The sequence below is a fragment of the Phodopus roborovskii genome, unplaced genomic scaffold (genome assembly GCF_943737965.1).
Source record: "Phodopus roborovskii unplaced genomic scaffold, PHOROB, whole genome shotgun sequence".
In the NCBI taxonomy this organism is placed as follows: domain Eukaryota; kingdom Metazoa; phylum Chordata; class Mammalia; order Rodentia; family Cricetidae; genus Phodopus; species Phodopus roborovskii.
In genome coordinates this window covers 34,747,539-34,765,233 of record NW_026126416.1, presented here as the reverse complement: position 1 = coordinate 34,765,233, position 17,695 = coordinate 34,747,539, and the positions used below count along the sequence as shown (strand labels likewise).

General features: G+C 42.4%; 1 protein-coding gene across 1 annotated transcript in view; it reads right to left on the bottom strand.

Moving 5' to 3' along the window:
* The window catches only part of Gpr176 (G protein-coupled receptor 176), a 96,453-nt gene extending 84,586 nt beyond the window's left edge, over positions 1-11,867 (bottom strand). Inside the window, exon 1 of the mRNA XM_051183710.1 lies at positions 11,611-11,867. Within this exon, the coding sequence (XP_051039667.1) occupies positions 11,611-11,779 (169 nt within the window). The 5' untranslated portion in view covers positions 11,780-11,867. The remainder of the gene's footprint in view (positions 1-11,610) is intronic.
* Between the last annotated feature and the right edge of the window lie 5,828 nt (positions 11,868-17,695).

Sequence of the window (17,695 nt, the reverse complement as noted above, 5' to 3'; positions counted from 1 at the left end):
CCCAGCCACAAACTTCTTGCCAACCCCAGAGCTTCCAGCATCATCACATTCCTGCATTCATGACCCTCAAAGCCTGAACATGACCTTCCTCTCCTGACCTCATGCTCCACTGGACCTTACAATGCTCAGAGCCTGTGAGCACATCTCTAGCAGGGCCTCTCTGGCTCTTGCTAGGTTCTCACGGCTCTGGGTTTCAGACACTGTTCTTGCAAGCCATCCAGTGTCCACTGCGTTGGGTCTTCCTGGCTGTTAGAATGTGCTATTAAACAAGCCACTAAACCCTCTGGATTTTTATTTTTATTTTTACCCAAATGTGAGATATGAAAAATGAATAATGATATGAATAATAATGTTTTTATTGTGACTCAACTCAAGTTGCTTTTTTTAAAAGGATATTTGAAGTTTGGGGGTTTGTGTTACTGGAAAATATAGAGATAGAATTAGGCTCCAGTGCTCTAGGGAATCAAATAGTATGAGAACTCATTCATTCCATTTCTTTCCCTTGCTGCTTTTCACACAGATGCCTTTCTCTCTTCCCTTCTAATCCCTACATCTGTTTCTCCTCTAGCCTCATACCTAAGTAGGCAGCTTCCAGCTCCCATTGAACTACTCAGCAAACTTTCCGGGAAAGAGGACATCTCTACCAGACTCCACATTAAGCATCTTGCTTAACTTGACAGATAAATCATATATCCCACGTGGGTAGGTAAACAGGACCTAAGATCAGGAAGGCTCTCACAGGTAAGAGTAGGGTTACATAAGAACACTAACTGAGGGGCTATCACAGAAGACTGAAATAGAAAACTACAATCCTGAGTTTGTTTTCTGCCTAATGCCCATGGCAGGACTTATTTCCCAAGAATGAGCTCCCTACTGTAAAACCTGAGTGTTCTTGTAATTCACCTTCTCAAGCAAGCATTTGTCTATACTATATGACTCTTCTATGGACCTCGGGATCTTGATGTTATTTGGATCTAGAATGTCTCCTGAACACCCATGAATGGAAGATTTGGTACCCATCTTGCAGTACAATCAGGAGAGAGCAGAACCTAGAGAAATTAAGTTAGCTCCTTGGGGAATAGCCTAGAAGGAAATACTGGGACCTCTCTCTTCTCTTTCACTTCCTGGATGCTGTGAGTTGAGCAGTTTTGCTTCATTGCATACTCTGCCATGCTGGTCAACCTTACTACAGGCCCAAAACCATGGAGCCAAAAGCTATGCACTGAAACCAAGAACCAAAACAAACCTTTCCTCCATATAAGACTGATGACCTCAGGAATTCTGTGACAGTGACAGAAAGCTAGCCCAGCTCTGCTGTCTCCAGCAGCCATGCTCCAGCTGCTTGTCTCTGAAACGTTTGGGTTTGAACTATGAGAAAAGATTTAGTTAGAAAATTAAAAGAAAAACTCTCCCATAGTTTCACACAGTTACTATGATGACAGAATGAAATAACATGGTTTGTGTTATAAACAAAAAAGCCCTGGGGAAAGTGAGACTACTGTAGTTTTCTTGCTTGGTAGTTACCATTTGGGCAGATAAACCAGTGCCTAAACCAGTGGTTCTCAACCTTCCCAATGCTGTAGCCCTTTAACACAATTATTATTTTTGTTGATACTTCATAGCTATAATTTTGTTACTGTTATGAATTGTAATGTAAATATATGAAATGCAGGATACCTGATATGTGACCCCTATAAAAGGGTCATTCGGTCCTCAAAGGGTCGAAACCCCCAAGCTGAGAACTGCTGGCCTAAACTATCAGAGAGAGAGAACAAATTTCCTAAGTAAAATAACTCTAATAAGTTTATAGGTTAATAAGAAAAGTCTGTGTGTGTTGAGGAAGGGGTTCTGTTTTGTATTTTTTAACTGACACAGTAATAAGGGGGAGGGCTCTAGACTCTGTCTTGGCTTCCTGACTTGCCCACACCTTAGAGTGTGTTGAAAAAGTTTTATTCATAATTGTTTTCCTTTTACTCCTTAGTAATACTCTAACCTTATAGTGGAATTTTAAGAGAACCAAACTTACACAAATCATGATTGTACAGTTAAGTCCAACAATTACTGATGGATCGAGGCTCAAACGGGAATGAGTCCTGGAAAGTTAAGACATAACTGTTCCTAGTCCAAGTGCACAGGTTAAAACTGATCTCCCACCAGGATCTCAGGCTTGCTACTTTCCTCCCTTGAGAAGTTAAGTTTGCCTCATTCAAATTGTGGGCTCTCCATCTAACCCAAGAGCTACAAGGAGCCAAAAGTGTTACACTATAACAATAGGAAAGACACTATAACCATAGGAAAGACATCAGTGGGCATTTCAAGAATGGGCCAGCCCCATCTGTCAGATGTTCCAGGGTGTAAAACTGCACTCATTTGAAAGAGTTTCTTTCTCTTCTATTTTTGGTTGTGAGCCTAGCCTTTAACTGCTAAGCCATCTCTTCAGCCCACGAGTTTTTTTCTCAAGGAAAGTGGTGGGCCTGAAGAGATGGTTCAGCATTTAAAAGTACCTGCTGATCTTGCAAAGGACATGGGTCTCAGCCAGTTCCCAGGACCCATTGGAATGGCTCACAACAGCCTGTTAACTCCAGTTCTCAGGGCTCCAATACCCACATCTGGTCTTCACAGGTACCTGCACACATGTGGTGTGCATACAGACAATCAGGGACTCACATATACCACATAAATAAATGCTTTAAAATAACACAATAAAAAGACAGTGCTATCAAAGGGGATGTACTGTTACAACAAGCTCACTAGGTGTCCTAGTCAGGGTTACTATTGCTGTGATGAAACACCATGACTAAAACCAACTTGGAGCAAAAAGGGTTTATTCAGCTTATACTTCTTCATCATTGTTAACCATGAAGGAAGTCAGAGCAGGAACTCATACAGGCAGGAAGCTAGAGGCAGGAACTGATGCAGAGGCCATGGAGGAGTGCTGCTTAGTGGCTTACTCCTTATGGTTTGCTCAGCCTGCTTTCCTACAGAACCCAGAACCACTATCCCAGTTAAGGCATCACCCAGTGTGCTGGGCCCTGCCCTCATAAATCACTAATTCAGAAAGTGTTCTACAAGCTTGGCTACAGCAAGATCTCATGGAGACATTTTCTCAATCGAGATTCCTTCCTCTCAGATCACCATAGCCTTTGTGTCAGATTGACACAAAACTTGCCAGAAGTGTTTTCCATGGTCCAGCCACTCGGACACTCAAAGGATACTGCAGCCATGGTCCAAGGGGACCAGGCTACAGCTAGAACTGGCAACAGAAGTTGACATTTCATGTGTGATGCAAGCATGCATAATTCAGGATTTACAGCGTCAGGCAGGCTTCTATCTACATTATCCAGAGAAAAGTCAGTGAGGTCAGGCAGTAACAAGATCAGATTCTCTGCAGGAACTCCTAAGAGGGCGATCCAGGAGGCTGTGAAGGCAAAGCTGAAGTCAGACTGGAGACTTCAGGATATTGCAGATGCCAAGAGCACAGGGCATTTGCCATGGCAGATTGCATACACTGAGTGGAGGCAACTCAAGAAGCCATGTGGGCTGCAAGTGACATGACTATAGAGGAGATGCTACCCAAGCCTGACACCACGTGCTCTCAATGTCAGACGTAGAGCAGAGGGATTGACTTCTGAGCTGATGGTTTTGTCTTCCTTTGGTCTCATCTATGCCTCATTCCTCCCTTTTGGAATAGTAACTCCTATTCTGTGTCACTGTATGTTGGAAGTGTATGGATCTCTTTTTAATGTTATAGGGACTCACAGCAAAGAGACTGTCTTGAATTTCAGTAGAGATTTTGGGCTTGTATGTCTTAGCAGTACTGGAACTATTAAGACCTTAGTGACTTTGGAAATTAGACCAGATGCATTTCTCATTGTGAGATGACCATGAACCTTTAGAAGTGAGGCACGGAATGTCCCCTATTTAAATCTGAAATGTCACACATAGACTTGTCTTTGCAACAATTGTTTCCCAGCTGCTGGAGCTCTTCTAGGAGGTTTTTTAAACTTTGGGAGGCAAAGTCTAGCTGGCAGAAAGGGGTAGAGTTTTGAGGTTATACCCAACCTCTGGGTACTGTCACGTTCTTTTCATAATCTGCACTGCTCACTCCTGCACTGTGTTTTCCCTGATGTAATGGACTGGAACCACCTAAAACCATGAGCCATATTAAATCTTCTCCTCCCACACCCACCTTGACTAGTTTCTGTCATGGCTTATGGTCACAGAGACACAAAAGTAATTAATACACATGTAAAATTACAGTGTTTAAATGTCAAATATGATCAAATGTTGGAAATATAAAGGGATGGAGAGATAGCTCAGCAGTTAAGAGTACTCGTTGCTCTAGCAAGGCCAAGGTTCAATTCCCACTTGACAACTCACAACTGTCTGTAACTCCTGTTCTGGGGAGCTTATACCCTCTTCTGGCCTCCACAGGCACAGGCACACATATATTGCACCTACATACATGCAGGCAAATGCATATATAAACAAAATAAAAAAAATATATACATATCATTAAAATTTAATTTAATTTTTCCAGGCTAGATCTCCCACTATTGTGCTTTTTTAATTCCCATTCCATTGCCAATTTTCCATAATCTCACAAAGCATTTTTAGTCTAATCAAATGCCACCATGACACTTTACAACATCTTAAATTTGGTTAAAGGTATTAGGCATTGAGCACAACAATCATTCCCACTTTTTGCTTTTAATGTGCTTTACTTATTCTTCAACTTCTGACTCTGGCAACAAGAAAATGAAGCACAAACAACACACAAAGTAGGATAAATATCTGCGAATTATATAAAAGTTTAGTGTCCTGAGTATTTACAAAACTCACAATTCAACAACAACAAAAAATACATGAATAGATGTTATTAAAAAGAAGATATCCAAGTGGTTAATGAGTACATGAAAAAATGTTTAATATCATGTCATGAAAGAAATGTACATTGGAGTAACAATGAGTTACCACTTCCTACTTACTAAAATGGGGGTATGCCAAAAAATGACAAATAATAACACATATTGACAAGAATGTAAAGAAAATACGACCCTCAAATACAAATCCAGTGAGAATGAAAAATTATGCAGACACTTAGGGAAACAATTTGATAATTCCTAAAAGGATAAGCACTGAGTTCTCCTATGACCCATTTATCCCATTTCTAAGATATGTGTCCAAAGAACTGAGAATATGCCCACACAAAAATTCACACATGAATATCTATAGCAAGCAGCATTATTCATAGTAGTCAAAAGGTGACTAACTCAAATGTCTAATAAATGATGAAAGGATATACAAAATGTACTGAGTCCATATGATGAGGTATTATTTAGCAATTCTTACACTGACTTTTTTATTCCATGAGTATGCATCTGTGCATTCAGGCACAAACATGCCACAGCACATGTGTAGAAGTTAGAGGACAACTTGCAAGAGCATGTTCTCTCCTTCTGTGGCTCAGGTCATGGGGCTTGGTGGCAAGTGTCCTGCTGAGCTATCTTGTTGAACCCAATTCAACAACTTTTTATACAGAGTGAGAGCTGAGAAGGAATACAACTAAGTGGTAGAATGCTTGCCTAGCATTCAGGAGGCCCTAGGTTCAATTCCCAGCATCACAAGAGTTGAATAAATAATAGTAATGAAGTTCTGATACTACAATATGAATGGGACCTAAATATACAATAAAATATTATAAATGAAAAAAGCCAGTTATCCTAGAAGGTAACACATTTGATTTCAAATACATGAAATGTCTACAACAAACAATTCACAGAGACATAAATAGATTGGTGGCTACTTACAACTCAGGGTATTGAAGCAAACTGGATTGTTAGTGGGCATATGTTTTCTTTGTGGAATGTTAAAAATGTTGCCTAATTAAATAATTATGATGATTCTTCAACTCTGTGAATATACTAAAACCACCCAGTTGTAATATGTAGCATACAAATTTTATCTGGATTTTTTATGGTTTTCAATAGAAAGTTGAGTTCCCAAGAACTGGAAAATGGAAAGATATATTGTACATAAGTAAGCCAAGAACAGAGTAGTGAGAGGTTACAGCATTTCATTCAAATGGAGTTCAGGTCAATATCTGTCTGACATGCTACAAAAGAACCAACTGATCACTGTCTGGTATTCTAACGCTACAAAATTAAAGAAAGAAAAAAAAATGAGGACTGGGCGGGGATATCTGTCTGCAAAATGATTCCAAACACAAGGACTAGAGTTCAATTCTCAGAATTAAAAACAAACAAACAAACAAAAACAAAACTCGGTAGGCATGGTGGTGGATTCTTGTAACCCCAAAGCTCATGATGCAGAGACAAGGAGATCGAGGGCCAGTCAATACAGCCCAATTAGTGAGCTAGAGGCTAGTGAGAGATCCTGTCTCAAAAGGAGGTGACCCCCAAGGTTGTCTTCTGGCCTTCACAGACACACACACTTGTATATACACATGCACTATGCAAACATAGGAATGGAGGGAGAATGGGCAGGGTATAATCTAGCCTATGAAAATCAAAGATGGGGCAATGGGAGTCAGGATAGTGGGTTTATCTACACAGGCTAACCATTGACCCTGCCATATCATGACTCTATAGGGCAGCTTGGATATACCTTATTCTCTCTCTCTCTCTCTCTCTCTCTCTCTCTCTCTCTCTCTCTCTCTCTCTCTCTGTGTGTGTGTGTGTGTGTGTGTGTGTGTGTGTGTGTGTGTGTGTGTGTGTGTGTTTTGAGACAGGATCTTGTGTAGCTCAGTTGGGCCTTGAATTCACTATGTAACTAAGGCTGGCCTTGAACTCCTGATCTTCCTGCTTCTACCTCCCAAATGCTGGAATTACAGGTGTGCAACACCACACCTGACTATGATACCTTGTTTCTTTTAATGTCATCTGTCCAGGTCTCTAGACATGCCAAAACAGAAACAGCATATAAATGTAAGGTAGCTGGTATTATATTACTAATGTCTATAATTATGGCTAACTAAAAATTATTCTGTATAATTATGAATTATGAGCACAAGCTAGCGTAACGTATTACCTGTCAACAGTTAGCTAGCAAACTGTAAAAATTACATAGCTAGTATCAAAGGCACAAATATATGTCTCTTATGAACATTGTTGTGCCATGTAATTTTGCTGGAAGACTATGAAAAATAAGCATGAGGCAAATGGTGTTTATATATTTCATCTATCTGATAAACAGATTCAACAAGCCCAGTCCCTCCCTCCCCTCACCCCATCCCCTCTGCTTCAAATCATGCCTTTTACATGCTGGTAAGCACTCTGCCTAACTGAGCAGCATCTGCCTTCTCTCAGCCTTTCCTTTAAAATGAATACTCTAGGCTATAGAGATGGCTCAGTGGGTACAAGTATTTACTCTGCAAGCATGATGACCTGAGTTCAAATCCCAGCACACAGGTATAGTCCTAGTGATGTGGTGGCAGTGACAGGAAGATAGCTGGGGCTTCCTGGCCGACAGCCTCACTGCAGGTTCAGTGAGAGACCCTGTTTTGAAGAATAAGACCAAGGGTGGTAGAGAACCTTTACTTGATGGTCATCAATTTCACAGTGGTTCATTATCCATCACTGTAAGAATAGCAGCCTGCACATGCTGCTATCAAACAAACACCTGGGCACAGTAGTGTGCACATTTAATCCCAGCACTTGGAAGGCAGAGCAGAAGGAGGATCTCCAGGTTCCAGGCAGGCTGATCTACATAGTGAGTTCCAGGACAGCCAGAGCTACATAGAGAAACCCTGTCTCAAAACAAACAAACAAAAAAAAAAAAAAAAGAAACATATACTGGGTGGCTTGAACAACATTTATTTCTATGGTTCTGGAAGCTAGAAAAGTCCCAGATCAGATGACAGTGTGGACAGGTTCTGGGGAAGGTGTAACGAGTATGGTTTTTCTGCCTGCTGCCGCCGAGTCTTGTCCCGCCGCCGCGCCAGCCCCAAATAATACACAGAGACTCTGTATTTGATACAATGCTGTTGGCCCGGTTACTTGTTTCTTATTGGCTAGCTCTGCCTTAATTATTAACCCATTTCTGTTGATCTATGTATTTTCACATGGCCTTCTCTTACTGGGGAGGCGGCTGGCGTCAGGAAAAAACATACTCGTTACAGGAAGGGCTTCTTTCTGACAACTGCCTTCCTGCTACATCTTCACAAGATGGAGAAACAGAGTCCATAAGCTCTTTGGCACTAAGTCTGACCTCATCTAAACTTCCCCCAAAAGGTCCACTTCCTAAAGACTATCACACAGGGGTTAGATCTGCAACATATAAATGCAGGCAGCTGTGAGTATCCAGCGACATTCAGTCCATAACAGTTGAAAACGGAGGCCACTTAAAAAAAAAAAAAAAAAAAAAAAAAAAAAAAAACAAGAACCATATAAATGCACTGGTTTGGCAAGAGGGAGAAACACTGGTTTCTGTACTTTAAAACACCTTAAGCTAAATTTCAGTGTAGAATACTTACATGCTGGCTGTTGTTCACATTGGTGACTTTCTTTAATGGGCAGTTTGTTTATAAAAATGTCTTCCATGCCTCCAAGGATAACAGGCGCAGATGATGACAAGGGATCTGTACAGGAGTAGCTTAGTGGTAATAGTCCGGCATAGCTACTGACCTTTCTAAGCCAAAGCAACAAAGAGAAATGTAACTCTGCAGGTATTTTCATTGTGAATCCAAGGAGATTGGAAATAACAAAAACCAGTCCTATAGAGCTTAGTTTTTAGTTGGTTGGTTTGTTTGTTTTCAAGGCAAGTTTTCTCTGAGTAGTCTTGTCTTCCCTGAAACTCCTGCTGTAGACCAGGCTGGCCTCGAACTTAAGAGATCTGCCTGGCTCCATCTCCTGAGTGCTGGAATCAAAGGCGTGTGCAACCATGCCCATTGGAATTCAGCCTTATTGGAAAGGGTGATTACATATTTGAGTCTTTGATTTCCCATTGTTGACTTCTAGAAGTGGTGTGAGCTACCTATTAAAGGACATAATTAATCTGACTCTCTTCCAGGGTACCTATATAACTGAAGTTATCCCAAGATGTTGTATCATGAAGGCTGAGAAAGACTCATTACTCAGATGCCCAAAAGGCATATTATTTGAGCAAATACATATAATTCTTGAGTCATTTTCAGCATAGCAAATAATGTTCCCTATTACTGAAATGTTATAATTATTCCAAGTTGCTGGGACATTTTTCTAGTTACAGAGCACTAAAAGTATTTAAGGTTTTGCAAGATAGCAATGCAAGGAAAGTATTCCCACATACTATTGGGTCTCTGGAAGCCTAGGAAAGAGAATTCTATTTGGAGGATATACAAAGAATGTTTGTGTTTGTTTAAAGAGAAAGAGTAAAGAACAACTCATTTGCCTATGTTTGGGGATGGGAAGTAAGTACAGTAAGTAAGTTATGGTTAGCCTTTTAGACACACTCCACCCTCCCATGATCTCACCTTCCTCCTACTTCTCACCTATGACTTTACTCTATTTGTGGACTTTGGAGCTATATTCCTAACTTTACTTGCCTTGCACATAACTGGACATAGCTTTAAGTGTTAAGCATCAACTGTCTGTCATTCTCAGGAAAATCTGCATCCAAGAAAATGTGCATGTACAAGAGATATATTTGAATGGCTCAGAACCTTCTAGAACAATAAACCAAGAGCACTCACAAGGAATTAGCTCACAAGACAATGTAATGATTCAGTTATGTTTTCAAGGAAACATGAAATGCTATCCATATTTGTATTTTCTGAAAATAGAATAGAGCAAACGGAATTCTCAGTAGGTCCAGTCAGGCATAACCAATGATCCTGGAAAATGAGTCTCTTTTATAGAGCTATCCATGAAGGCAATCTGGCATGTCACTCACAAGTACTATGTGGGAAAGAACTGAAATAAGAGCAGGTTACCTAGGAATTCCTGAATCCAAAGCACAGACAGAAATGAGAAAACCACAGAAAGATAGCAGAAATAACATGTAAATGCACGCTATTTGATATGTCTCTTAGAGACTATCTTCTACTCCATTAATACTTAACGTTTTAGATTCAATCCATGAACAATATTTCTTTCAACACCAAAGTTGCCACGAGGAAAAGTTATTCATATATACCTATGCATAATTGGAGGGGGAATATATTTGAAAAAATTCAGTCATTTTTTTTCTGCCTTTCTTTTAACGTTTTAAGTGAAGCAATATTGGAATTCGACTATTTGCACAATACCTTGCATAGCAAATGTTTAGTGATTGTTAAATGAATCTTGGAAATATTTGAAACATAGGGTTTTATTTTCTAACTGTGTATTCAATAGTCCTCTCGAAAACGCACATCTACATGTCACACAGACGTCTACACCTGAGAATGCACTCATGAAAAACAGTGGATGGTAACTATTACAACAGAATAGACTAGAATGATGACAGTTTGAGAAAGTATGAAGGGAAATTCCAAACATTAATTTATTTCCAAATATGGTCTTTCAATATCTCAGATATCTTGGTTTCCATGGAAATTCCCAGTGTCTAGGAAATGAAATCTGTTCCGACTTTGAAACTTTGACTTCTCCACAATATCCACACATAAATTGTAATCTTTTCATGTTCTTATAATGCCAAAACAGCTGATTTATACATGTTTGCCAAACCTCAGTGGAAAGCAGTATTGATTATACCATTCGTTGTTTAGAAGGTAGCCCTAAAGCCCAAGTGCCGTTTAAGAGTGGTCAAAGTATCGTGACCCTCACGATAGCCCACACACATTTTACTACCCATTGCACACAGAATTCACACTGACAGCAATTCCTTCATCCTTCTTAGGGTCCTCCAGCTCTTTGAAAACCAATTCGTTGCCCTGTAATGGGAGAAGGACCTCATTTTGGTCAAGGGGGAAAATCTATTATGTGGGATTTGAAATTTCCTTTCTTCTTTTTTCTTTCTTTCTTTCTTTCTTTCTTTCTGTCTGTCTGTCTGTCTGTCTGTCCGTCTGTGTTATGCACTTAACACACAGGTAGAGAAGTAGAATGGATACGGTCTTACTCGGAGATTGTAAAATTATCTGAAGGCAATACAGTTTAACTTCACGCGCTCTTTTACCCGGTCGGTGTTCCTAAGAATCAAGCCAAAACTGACACGAAAAATAGAGCTCTTTCAAAAGTAATTATCATATACAGGAAACAGATGGTAACGCAAAAACACATCTTTCATTGAGAGAGTAACATTCCTTCATCAGCAAAAAATTCCCACGGAATCTCTGCTCCTATTTGTAAATAAGATCTAAAGGCAGCGATGCTGGGAACACCAGGAGGTAAGTGGTGATGCGCAAAGCCCGTTCGTTGGGCAAGGGCTGCGTGGACAGGTCTTCAGCCAGAATCCTGTACCATCCTCCAGCCAAGAGAAGCCCTGTCCCAACTCTTCTGCTTCCAGCCTTAGGGCTGGAGGCGAACGCCCTCGCTTAACTTCAAGGCAGTCACTGGGGCATTCTTTAACCTCCTTCAACTCCCCACACATGGCCAAGCACCCCGTACCCACGGTGGCTCTTGTGTCCTCGGCCAAGACCGGCCTGCCTGGTGGCCCTGCGGGGTGGCTTACCGAGCAGCGAGCCGATGAAGATGACGACCTGCACGGTGGTTGTGAACTGGCGGTACAGCTGCGCCTCGCTCAGCTCCCCGAGCGCGCTGCGGTTGGCGCCAGCCTCGGCCCCCGACGTGTTGCGCGGGTGGCTGGTGTTCGGAGACACCCAGCTGCTGTTGTGCCCCATAGCGAAGCCGGGGGCTTGCGCTCACCCGCCCGCTCTCGGAACCCCGCGCACAGCCGCTCCTGCCCCGGTGCACAGGGACGGACGCGCGGGAGCCGGACGGGCGGCTGGCCCCTCACGTCTGCTCATTGCCTAGCCAGCAGTCCGCGAGGAGGGGTGGGAGGGAGGCGCGGCCGCGCCCCATGCCTGCTCCCCCCCTGGGCCCGTCAGCAGCCACATGGAGGCGGCACGGTCACAGCGCATCGCTGGGCCCTCCTCCCGAGGGTGGGGGGGCACCGCGGCCAAGCCCACCCTGCAGAGACATCGGTGGCTGCGGAGGACCCACGCACGCCCTGGTCCCCTCTTCTCGGGAAGGGAGCTCTTAGCTGAAGCTATATTCCAATGCTCCTGGCTTCGAGGCTAGAGCAGTGCGAACCTAGCGATCAGAGCTGGGAGGGTGACGGCTAGACCCCGTGGGCAGCCGAGGCTTGGGCAGGAGGCCCTGAGGATGCATAGCCCGTCCCCGCACACTCGGCTGAGCGCCAGCACTCCGGGACGGTCAGCCCGGGTAAGGGGGCTGCGATCTCCTGCCTCCCCAAGGCTGCCTGGACCCCCCGGAGCCAGCTCTGCAGCCCCTTTGCCTCCTCACGCCGCCCCCACCCTTGGCCTCACAACCCCAGGTGGATTCGTGGCTGGGACAGGTTGTCGTGACCTAGCCGGGACCGGCGAGGACGCTAGCTTAGCTAGCGGGGCAGTGGCGCCGCTCGCTCGCTCGCTCGCTCGGCTGCGGGACTTCCCAGCGAGCGCGTGCCTGGGGCGGTCGGGGCCGCGCGGCGGGCGGCCGGGGTCACGTGACTCGCGACCCGCCCCCTCACGCTGCCAAAGGGACGGCGCCATTTTGCCCGGGTGGAGCGTGACTTCGTCGCGGGGAGCGTGGGAGGCGCGCAGTCCCGGCGTCTGGCTTCTGTAGAACGCGTTCCCGGCTGCGCTGCGCTTACTGCTGTGGTGGCTGCCCCGGCGTCATCAGAGGCGCTGTCGGCAGGCTCTTACTCACTTGCCACTGCCACCTGGGCGTGGAGCCCAGCCCCTGGGCCCTCAGTCAAGGGAAAGCAAGGTGGAATAGAGGAGCCCACGGATGGTTTCCTAGGCACTCTCACTGGGCTTCACCTCTACAATGGGCGCTGCTAATGAACCCAGCAATGAAGAGCTGGAGGCAGCTTCCCGCAGACTGATAACAAAGACAGAGCATTGGGAAGTTGAGATAAGGAGGCAAACTAGAAGAGTAAAGGAAAGGAATGAAAAGTGGGGGAAAAAGGAAGGATAACCAGAGAGGGATTGAGAGAAGAAAAATGGAGAGATGAGTTGGGATGGTAGTGCATGCCTGTAACCCCAAAGCTTTGGGGGTGGAGGCAGGAGGATCAGGAATTTGGTATGTAGTAAATACGTGAGACCTTTAACAATTTAAAAAAAAAAAAAAAAATCAGTGGAGGTCACCTTGATTTCCACATTTGAGGAATGCTTGCTTGCCTTATGAAAATATTGAACCAAGGACATGATGACATCGGCCTTACAGTTACATCTTAGGCGAATTTCCCACTGACTACAATGAGTCATGGGTGGAATTTATATGCGATATAGGAGCTTGGGCATTGTTTAAATATATCATTTATACTCTGGTTACTGCACAACAAACTCACAAATTCAGTGGCTTATACAATGTATCTTGCCAGCAGCTCATTCAGTAGCTGAATCTGGAATAGAATATGGAAGCCCTCCATAGCTGGCAGGAGATACAGGCACAACTTAGAACTCAGCTGCAACTGTCCCCTTTCCACATGACTGCTCTCCTTCCTCAAAGGCTACTCTGTTCTTCAAGGAAGCCTCCCAGAGAAGTAATAGCAAGAGGACAAGACAAAAAGCTGTATTCTCTTTTATGACCTATTTAGAATCTACATGGTATCGTGTCCACTGTACTAGACTTGTTGGAACAGTCACAAGACCACACTACATTTAGGCTGGCAGCCCTCAGGAGTGTCAGTCATAGTAAGGACACGTAGAATGAGCAGGATATTGCAGTCATTAAATAAAAATGTTATGTCATATAATAGCTTCCTGTTCAGAATTTGTTTTTTTTTTTTTTTTTGAAAATTTGGATATTTATCTGAAATTGGGCCTGAAGAGGGAAAAAAAAAAAAAACATGAATTACTTAGAGGAGTTGTCCTGATTTGCCTAGGTTACTATAACAAAATGACCCAAACTGAGCAACTTATAAACAACATAATTTTGTTTCTGATAGTTCTGGACTGGGAGGTCCAAAACAGCATTGAAGCTTGTTTCCTTTTATCTCTTCATTTGTTGTGTTCAGAAGAATTCTCAAGTCACTTATTAAAAATCAGGAAGAGGAGCCGGGCATTAGTGACTCAGGCCTTTAATCCCCACACTTGGGAGGCAGAGGCAGATGGATCTTTGTGAGTTAGAGACCAGCCTGGTCTATAGAGCTAGTTCTAGGACAGCCAGAGTTGTTACACAGAGACTCCCTGTCTCAGAAAAACAAAAACAAAAAAGCAGGAAGGTCCTCTGTAGGAAGGGAAAAGATGGAATAGGATTTTCAGATACTTGCAAAGACCAAAGTGGTGGCTAAGTAAGATGGTGCTCTCCTTCCTACCCCCTGCTCCTCACATCACGTTACTGTGCTGTTATGTGGCTTTTACCAAAAGGAGAGAGAAGAGGAAGTCTGCTGAGAAGAGGATCCAATGGCACCAGACTCCCCATCTCGAGAAAACAGTTCTGTATTTCTGTGTGGCCAGTCTATACCTATGTGAAATATGTAGTCCGTGCTTTGTTAGGCACACATTACTAATGGTGACTGGGTCTCATTATCTTCTTCCAGACACACAGAAAACAATATTTCTCAACTGCCCTTTCAAGTAAGAGGGACCATGTGACTATTATGACTACTGAAACGTGAGCAGAAATGGTGAGGCATCTGGAGGCTGTTTGTGATTTCACATCTCTTCAGCCCTGCCACAGTGACTGGGGGAGTCCTGTGTTGAATGGAGCTGCCTACATGCAGGAGCAGTCCACGTCTCTGAGTCACCGTATGGGAGGACTCATGCCTTGGACTCAGAGCCACCCACAATGAATTTTGTGTGAGCAGGAAATAAGCATTTCTGTGCTAAACTACAAATATCTTTACAGTTGCCACCTTTCACAACACAATCTGCCTATGCTAGCAGATAGTCATGGAAACAGGCCTGCATAGTTAAGAGAACATACTTTATGTGAATGGAAGGTAGTAAGGTTTTTTCTTTTTTTTTTTAATATACTGAGAATGGCAATAGAACATTCTTGGTCTAGATTATAGAGCCTCTGGGAACCTTTACATTGAACTACTGGGGTTTTTATGTCCAAAACTGTGTCCATCTCTGATAAATTTAACTTGTTTAAATGGCTTTCTATAGAGTATTTAACCTTAATATAGGTGACAAGCCATTTTTCTCTGGAAACCTAGCCTGGATTATTTTTTACACAGGCAAACCTATCAGTACTCTCAAGATTACAGAGTTCAATATAACCTGCATGGCAGTGGGGGCAAAGGAGGTAGAATATGAATAGTGGTCTCTCAAACCTATGTGTGGATGCCTGTGCCATTTCTGACCCTGTATGTGAATGTCTGTACCATTTCTGGCCATCTTCACCTCTGTAAACTGTTGTAGGAACCTAACAGAGTCACTGTATCAAGGGTAAACATAACAGAATAGTTGTTGTCTAGAAGTACTTTAACGTTGAAGAAATCTTAGCAGAAATCAGGAATTGTTTTCCTGGGGGAATTTTACATGACTTTGGTGACCAGCAGCTTCTGCCACACCTGACACACTGGAATTATTGAGTACTGCAAACAGTACATAATAAGGACTAAGGCAGCAGGAATGACATACTTTCCTTCAGAAAAAAAAAATAGATTAGATCAGGGGCTTTGGTAGGAGGAAATTGCCTCCAAAACAACTTTGTGTAATAATCAATAAATATGCCTTTGTATGGCTGTTCAAGGTTCAGTCTGCCACACAGACCTAAAAGTTCATATTGGAGTAACATCTTTCTTCGACTAACACACACAACACAGAACACCTGACAGTATAAACTCAGTGCCCTTCTCTATGAAATAGACATAAGGGAAAAAGTCATTTGGACAGGCTATTTGGGGTGAGTACAATACCAAATTAACGAAAACTTCAGTGTCAGGCATTCCTGTATAACAAGTCTTCCTCTGTTGTGCCAGCCAGCTCTAAATAATGACAGGGAGACTTACTATTAATTATAAAAGCTTGGCCTTTAGCTTAGGCTTGTCTCAACTAGCTCTTACAACTTAAATTAACACATGTTTTAAAATCTATGTTCTGCCATGTGATGTTACCTCTCTTCCATCTTACACTTCCCATTTCCTCTCTGTGTCTAGCAGATAACTCTGCCTTTCTTCTTCCCAGAGTCCTCTCTGTCTTTGGAGTCCCACCTAACCTCTTCGTGCCTAGCTGTTGGTCATTCAGCTCCTTATTGAACCAATCAGAAGGTGCTTTGGCAAAGACTCATCTTCACAGTGTAAATAAATATTCTGCAACAATGTTGAACTTTACTATTAGATCAAGACCTGTTTGTTGATGTTTAAAGAAAACAAATACCAAAGTGGGGAAAGTATCCCCTTCCAGAGTTTTAAAGCATTTTCTTGTAGGCTCCAGTGAAATATTACTTAGCAGACCCTGAATTTTTAAAACAAACAAACAAAAAAAAAAAAAACCTTTTTCTTTTGAGGGAAGGTGTTGACAAAGAGTCTTCCCTAGCCAAGGCTGACCTTGAACTGACTTGAGCCAAGAATAAACTTGATTTCTGATTCTTCTACCTCTACCTCTTGAGTGCTAGAATGACAGACAAGTTCTTGTTAAGTAGATTTTTGTAAACATTTACTTAATTTAGAAGTCCATGATCTATAACTGTCTCATGGACAGGTGTGCTGGTACACATCTTTAACCTCAGCACTCAGTAGGCAGAAGCAGGTGGGACTCTAAGTTCAAGGCCAGCCTGGTCTATATAGCAAGTCCCAAGCCAAAAAGGGCTTCATAGTGAAACCCTATCTCAAAAAAAGTAGTAATATTAATATATTCCTTCATGTATTCCAAATTATCCCTGTATATCAGTTGGGGAAATGGTTCCCTATGGATACAAATCTACAAATATATTTCAGTAGCTTTTGCACTTAAAGACTTGCTATTAAAATTCTCAAGGATATTCTCAAGGCTGAATACCCTTCCTTCCCTCCCAAGGAAGCCTCAATAGTCACATACACACGATGTTACACACACACACACACACACTCATATGCAGATATGTACTGATCATAAAGCTACATACACACACAAACACACCATACTAGGGATTAAAACAAATGCCTTGAACATCTTAGGCAAAGCATTCTATCACTAGACACATCCCCAGCCCAGATCAATGTTTCTAAAAGCAAATGTGTCAAATGAGAATATCCATGTATACTGTCATCTTGGGTCATCTTGGGAAGCCACATAGTTATTATATATTTTTGAGACTTTTCAACCCTTTTTTGGAGCTCCTATGTTATAGTAAACTTCAGGATCTATCACACTCTTTTCTGTGTTTCTGTTCATAATAAATATGTACTTTGAGAATAAATTTTATTTCTTTGTCAGAGTCAAACGTTATCTAGAACCACTTCTTGTGAATTGAGTGATATCTTCTTCAGTAAAACATAAGCCATGATTATGACTCACACCTAGCCTGGAAGTAATGGCATAGCTTTGAAATAAAAGTATATTCTTAATTTATTCCAAAAGTTAAAGGACAAGACTCATAAATTAAGGTACATAAAGCAGCATTGCAATATTATGAAAATCTCTTACATTCTGAGAGACTGG